The sequence below is a fragment of the Malurus melanocephalus genome, unplaced genomic scaffold, assembly GCF_030028575.1.
Source record: "Malurus melanocephalus ecotype Western Australia unplaced genomic scaffold, MMel_1.1 scaffold_28, whole genome shotgun sequence".
NCBI lineage: Eukaryota > Metazoa > Chordata > Aves > Passeriformes > Maluridae > Malurus > Malurus melanocephalus.
The window spans coordinates 1504205-1511204 of record NW_026623260.1 but is presented as its reverse complement, the minus strand read 5'-3'; the positions used below and the strand labels follow the sequence as shown (position 1 = coordinate 1511204).

The 7000-nt window shown below is 46.2% G+C and overlaps 1 protein-coding gene across 2 annotated transcripts; it reads left to right on the top strand.

Moving 5' to 3' along the window:
* The first annotated feature begins 1446 nt into the window (after positions 1 to 1446).
* Positions 1447 to 6614, top strand: MMACHC (metabolism of cobalamin associated C). 2 transcript variants are annotated; one of them, XM_057390573.1, is made up of 4 exons: positions 1447 to 1541; positions 3337 to 3531; positions 3902 to 4054; positions 4596 to 6614. In XM_057390573.1, the coding sequence occupies exons 1-4, from the start codon at positions 1470 to 1472 to the stop codon at positions 4902 to 4904; spliced, it is 729 nt and encodes a 242-aa protein (XP_057246556.1). In that variant the 5' UTR covers positions 1447 to 1469; the 3' UTR covers positions 4905 to 6614. The 2 variants fall into 2 exon arrangements, with proteins under 2 accessions (XP_057246556.1, XP_057246555.1); XM_057390572.1 differs by having other exon boundaries at positions 4593 to 6613.
* The last annotated feature ends 386 nt before the right edge of the window (positions 6615 to 7000 follow it).

Here is a 7000-nt window from a genome sequence, read left to right as displayed (position 1 = left end):
CAGCTGCTCCGCTTGGAAAACAGGAGCTGCACTTGTCCCTGCACAACACATGGACCTGGGCATTCCCAAATTCCCTGAAGGGGTATCCCCTCCACCTGATGTGGCCAAACTCCACGATTCCATCCTGAGTTTGTGCAAACAGTAAGATTGTTGTTTTTCAGATTGTATTTGCAGCTGCTCAGCAGATCTAGCACCTGAGAGAGAGATCACTTCAATCAATCACTTCTGAGCATTTTCCAGAGGCAACCTCTGATGCAGCACAGCATTAAACCCTTCAAACCATCTCAGAACTACTGAGAAAAAGAAGGGAGGTGGACATATAACATTCCACCATTGGCAAACACCTCATATTTCCAGCTCCAAAGATGCAAAGCTCTTTCTGCCTTGTATCCAACACTTTGTACTCACTTGTTGAGCAGGGAGATGGAGCTACCTTGTGCCAGATAACACCCACAGCCTGTTCAGGACTTCAGAAACCCAGGCAAGAAATGATCCATGTAAGAGGCTCCTGTAGCTATCAGTGCTTTGGTTCCACTGCTTTTACTTTCACTGCTTCCTAGTTTATGGATCTGCTCCACCTCGAGCTCTTTCTCCTGCTTTAGTCAATCCACAGACTAAGTCAGATATTCAATGATGTAAGTGGATAGGCAAAAACAGATTTTGTACTAGGATTGCTTATAATTTAGTCCAGGAAAGAAGGTGTGGATCACCTTCACAAGTTGGAAATACAGGGAGATTTGGAAAGAACAAACTGTAATTCTGAACAAGACTGATGCGATCTTTCTGCCCTCCCAATACAGAAGGCATGGCTACGATAAGGAAGAACTCCTAGGTACTAGAAGATATAAGGKGAACCCCACAAAGCAATAAACTTGCATATCTGAGATAGTTCTTTCCCCAAGAACCTGCACATTTAGTGTCCTCGATTTCATAAACCCAGTACTGCAGACTGGAGAACATTGCACAAGTACTATAAAGATTATTGTAAGAAGCTATAAAGATTAGGGTAAGGAGATCCAAAGCTGAGGCTTGGTCTCCACTATGGCAAGTGCATTGGAAGGGAATAAGGAGGCTGCAAAGAACGTGCGCTTTCAGACGAGGAAGGAGAAAGGATTGCCAGCACAGAGGCCTCACTGTTTGAGTGAACAGTATCCACCCACAGGTACAGGTGGAGCTTTCCCACAGAGTGCGAGGACAGGAAAATACGCCCAGTCCCTGGCGGTGTAACAGGGCCGGGCACCGGGCCGCCAACAGCGAGGRGACCCCGGCTGGAGCGGGCGCGCTGAGCATGCTGGGACATGCAGTCCCCTCCCAGGGGGGGATGCGCGGAGGGAGAGCGCCTCGCACTACAACTCCCATGATGCTTCGCGTGCACCACCGTCTCCTAGGAGACGCGGGGATGCGTGCCGGGGGTCCCGCCGGGCCGGAACTACGGCTCCCGTGGTGCCCCGCGCGCCGCCGCCGCCGCCATGGAGCGGCGCGTGGCGGAGCGACTCCGCGGCACGCTGGGCCCGCTCGGCCTCGAGGCGCACGCCTTCAAGGTAACGGCGTCGCCGTGACGTCACGGGGATGACGTCACTGCCCGCGGGGCTGCGGGRGCTGAGGGAGCGCGGGGCGGGAGCGKKYCCSGGGSYKSCMWKGGGRWWMCGGGGGTACCGGGGGTACCGGGGGTCGGGGCGCCCCTCGGCTGAGCGGGGCCCGGGAACGCCCCCGAGGAGCCGGCGCGGGTCGATGCGCAGCGCGGGGTCCGGCCGGCCCGCCCGGCAGCGCGGGGCAAGGTGACCGACTGGAGCGGCAGCAGCTGCTCAGGCCCTCGGTGCGGGCCCCTGACCGGCGGGGTCGGGGRWGTTATGTAATGACACRTGKGGCCCRGYAGACGGCAAAGTCCTCTAGGCAAGYTTAAATTTTAATCCAAGTGTGGTAGCGCCTGTCTRTGGATGTGCTGACYGCCCCATCCGCTCCTAAAAGGCCTYTGACCTCTGYTGTGCCCGTGGAAGGAKCCTCTGCAGCCTCTGCCACTGACCCCTGTTCGGCTGTACCTTGCCTTCCCCAAGGCCAATCTGCAATAAATCAATCTGCAATAAGCCAGTCTACAATATCGAACACAAATCAATCTGCAACAAACGTGCCTTTCCCTTGGGGTGTGTTGTATCTGTCACCTGAAATATTTTTATTTCCTGCTATGATCTTGTTTGCATAAAAAACTATGAGGTGATGAGAGAAGTAATGAGAGGAGTGCCTCCAGAATTTTGAAAATTAAATGCTGCTTTCCTAAAGTACATCAGCAGAATTCRGGGCAGAACCCAGATAAAAAGACTGTAGGTAGCAGAGGGGAAACCTGTAGATCTCTCCAGATTTAATTTGACACAGCCAGCCCTGATGAACTGACTGATGTGCAAACCTCAGATTCMCATCTCTAATTCCTTGTAACACCTYGGTTCAGCACCTTAAACAAGAGCCACAGAACTGATTAAACTTAGAGRTTCATATAAAAATGTAAACTTGATAATAAACCTCATTTTTGTTCTGTGTTTCCAGATGGGCAGTCTGGCTGCCATTGCCAGCTGTAGAGTCACTTTCAGAGTAATTTCTCTGATTATTTAGAATACCAGTACATTTCATTTTCTGACTTAATGTTACATTACTCAGCATCTTTCTAAATACTGGACCTGGCCTTTGTGGCACCCTGGGGGAGTGGGAGTTGCCATAACCTGTGAAAATATTGATGTTACTGYGCAGGGCATCAGGAGTGGGGTGCAGGAGTTGTTTTCTCCTCCCACTTGGCAGTTGCAGGTGCAGATTCCTGCTGCCCTGGAATCAAATATCCGAATGTGGCTTGTCATAATGCACATGCCACTAATATTATTTTTGGGGGGTTTTAGCACTRCAAGAGCTTCACATCCTTCATTCCATACAAGTGTTTCCTGTAGAAGTAAAACATGCAACTTGTCACACGAGCAAAACAGAAGCACCAGTTTCTTTCTGGCCCAAGATAAGGAAAAAACCTTGTAAAAGCCTTATCTGAAGCAAACCATCTGATTTGCATTGGCAAGACTGGTTGCTCATACTTCCCTCTAGGTTTCTGAGCAGAGCTGGATAAAGGGCAGACTGGAGCTGAATGCTGTGTGTGATTCTTATCTCACAACTCACAGCACAGCTTCCCCAAACTGAATCCTGGTGTGCAAAACAACTTGGTTTGAAACAAAGGCTCTGGGCAGGCTGCCTGTCTGGGTTGCAAATGAAGGGGGCTACAATTATTTCCACTTTTTTACATTCCTGCATTTCCACTAGAATGGTGTCCCTGTTTTAATGGAAATTTGTGTTTCTTTGCCGAAGGTTGGGTGGTACAATGCTGTTCTCCAGCCAGCCTTCCATCTCCCCTACCCAGATGACACACTGGCCTTTGTGGTTCTCAGCACACCTTCGATGTTTGACAAAGCCCTGAAGCCTTTTGTGAACAAAGAACGATTAAAAATAATCAGGGATCCTGTGGATCAGTGCCTTTCCCATCATTTGTCWCGTGTGAAGGAGGTAAGAAGCTGAAATACCGATTCCTTTCAGTGTTGTGGCACATGACCAGGTGGGTTGAGCAGCAGACAAAGCCCTGCAGGCTCCTGCCCTGCTCTTTGGAAGGGTGAAGCATTATTCATGAAGGTAAAAGCCTCAGCAGGCTCTTGGCTGYTTTACTTGCATATTCTGCCTCTGGATTACATCCTGCAGCTGTGAGGGAGCTTTRCAGGCACAGGCTGAATGCCCAGGGCCACAAACCTGCTGACAGAATTCAGCAGCAGGATCTGGAAATCTGCAGCCTTCGTGTGTGCCCAATTTGCTGCCATCCAGCAATTCTGGAGTGGCAAAGCTTTTTCCATGAGCCTGGGCTGATGTTTTCAAATTTTCCCAGAAATTCCCTGACCAGAGAGTGGATGTCATGTTTGATTACGAGATTCTGCCGAGCCGAAAGCCCAAGTTCCTGGCACAGACAGCTGCCCACGTTGCTGGAGCTGCATATTACTACCAAAGGAAGGATGTGAAGCTTGATCCTTGGGGGAAAAAGGTGAGGCAAAAACTGTCTGGGAAGAACCATTAAACTGCARCCACTGAATTGTAAAACAATTGCTTGCTCACTAGTCACTAGGTCATCTTGCCGGAAATTACAAAGTCCAGAGCACTTACAGGTCCATAAAGTGTTTCAGATGGGAATTGAAGCTTCAGAGATTCTTCTGGATGGAAGGGAGATGTACACGGAGAGAAATACCCTGATCTGTTAAACCTACTTAGAATAAATGGCAATGTAAAGGAAAACCTGTTGCCTGGAGCATTATAAATAGGGGGGAAATKAATTGTGGTTAATTTCTCTTAGATTTTCAGAAAGAAACCCCTCCCCACATTCCAGGGAGGTGTGTGTGGGCACAGGAAAATGGGAATGAAATGCAGTGCTTCAAGCCATAAGGTCAGGAAAGAGTTTTCCTTTCTGCTCTGTAGAGCACTCCCAACAGAGRGCTGGGAGTGTGAGAAGCATCTGAKGCTTTGAACGCTACCCTCTATTAGAGACAAAGTGAGGTGGCTTCGATATTTTTTTTTTTTTCTTCCAGAAGATCTACGGTGTGTGTATTCATCCCAAGTACGGAGGCTGGTTTGCTATCCGGGGTCTCGTCCTCTTCCCAGACATTCAGGTGCCATTCCTGGAGCAGCTTGCCCCTGTTGACTGTGTGAGCACGGAGGACAAAAGGATTGAGTTGCTGGAGCAGTTCAATTTCCACTGGCAGGACGGCCGCTACAGGGACATCATTGAAGTGAAGGAAAAGTACTCGGAGGAGCAAAAAGCCTATTTTGCCACTCCTCCAGCCGAGAGACTCCGGCTGCTGGGGCTCACACAGGAAGCCGAGAGAATCACATTTCACTGAGTAACTGGCTCCGCGGAGGGCAGAGGGCAGCAAAGGGTAACTCATGAGCACCGGCTTTCCCCGGTGCTAAGAGGAGGAGGAGGAGGAGGACGGTGTGCTGATCCAGAGATGCCAAATCAATCCGAACATCAGCTCCCCGGAGAGAGGGGCACTGCTCCGTGCTCTGGGGAGAGGTGGGAGCAGTCCCACCATGCTGCTGCTGATCTGGGGTGCTTCTGGGGATGCCAGTTAGCCTTTGGTTGGGAATAGTCCAGACACCCTGGCAACTTTAAAACCCGTGCTGCTCATTAGAGAACTCAYGTTCTCAAGAATTTTCTTTCCGAATGTTCTCGTTTAATTCATTGCAAGTGTAAAAGAAAAGTTTGTCATTMATTTGGTTTTGTCTAAACATGGGGCAGGTACTTTTTTAGATGTATSCAGCATTTTATTATCTATCCTGAGGAATACATGTTCAGTCTTTTCAGTCTTGCTTAGGTCACATTTAAGCATTTGTCCATTTATAGAGCAGCTCACTGAACTATTTGGAAAGTAACGTCTATATGAGTGGAGTTTTTACTCATCTTAAGATAACTGAAAAATACAATTCTCATGACCTTTCTAAGRTAGGTAGTGTTTGGGTTTAAAGTATTTTTCAGTGCCAGCACACACCCCACACCCCACAGTCACTGCCACAGTTTCCTGGTGTGCTTTCTGTGTGAGGAAGAGTGTAAACCTGCACAAACATAAAAGCCACAGCACAAAGCCTTGTAACATGCAAAACAAGCACAGAGGAAAGGAAAATATTAATGACATTCATGTTACTTTTATTGCTGGCTAAAACATGTTCAGACAGAAACGTAACATTCTTCACATTACTTGGTCCTTTCAGATTTGTCCAGAGGCTACGATGGCACTGGAAATGAGGAATTAATGTATCTTTGATGAATTAGAGGCTCAGATCTTGTTAAAGTAATAGAATACATTAAAATAATACTTTGTGGGAGTTGTTTTACTTGACTGCAGTGCAACGCTGCAAATGGTTAAGCACTTTGTTCCTTCTGATGGTACCAACATGGTGATGCAGAAATACTCACTTGTAGAACTGAGCCTTTCTCTTTATGTTGGGATTCCTCAAACCTTTTGGAGACTCAAACACAAAGGTTGCCCTCAGTAAGTCACTGCTCGATACAGTTTCTCAGTCTGTTCACTAACTCACTGTAATCCAAATGCAGAATAATAAGTTTGCTTTCCTGTAAACAGAGTAGTGAGCATCTGATCACTGGGTTTGTTCGTTGGGTTTTCTGTTACAAAAAAGTCTTTGTTGCTTTCTATGCTTTGTTCACCTGACTCAGTGTGTGATAGAGGTATTGTAATTTTTAATTTAAGTAAAATAATGAAATTTGTTTTAATTCTGTWCTTYCGTTACAGAATTRCTTCTGGTTGAAATTTGACTCTGGTTGAAAGTTTTAGAACTTTCCAACTGAACTGTAATTTAACAGGGGCTTGAGCTAATGGCTTATATTAGTAATAAGCACGAAATACTGATTCTCTTAGAAGGATAAATATAGATTGGAATCAAAGCTATCTTTTTATATTACAATTTAAAATACTTAGATTTTTTGGCATTGATTTCTTACAAATATTTAATATTTTGTTTTAATTTATTGAACAGATTACCGTAGCCATTGCATTTCAATTTTTGTAATTTATTTCTCTTCAAATGGTATTTTGGTTAATAAAATATACAAAGTTCTAAGTAAACCTCAGTGCTGAGTATTTTTATTTAAATAAAAATGCAAATCTTAACTTGCAGAGAACTCAAGATGTTCAAGCAAGTATCAATCRTGGTGTTTTTAATATCCTGAAAACAGAGGGAGTAACCTAAGACACACACAATCCAGTGTCTGCAAACTAAGGAAAAAATCGGTTATCTTAGCAGAAGTTAGTAAACTTACCACAGGCCCATCTGGGATATGAAAAATAAAACATACAGCACATTATGAATAATTCCAATAAAGGTTTATCTTTCCCAGGTCATTTCAGCAAAACCATTTAACAGCAAGCACATGACAATGCACTTTTCATTTCTTCCTCTGTTCTTACAGTAACAGAAGTTC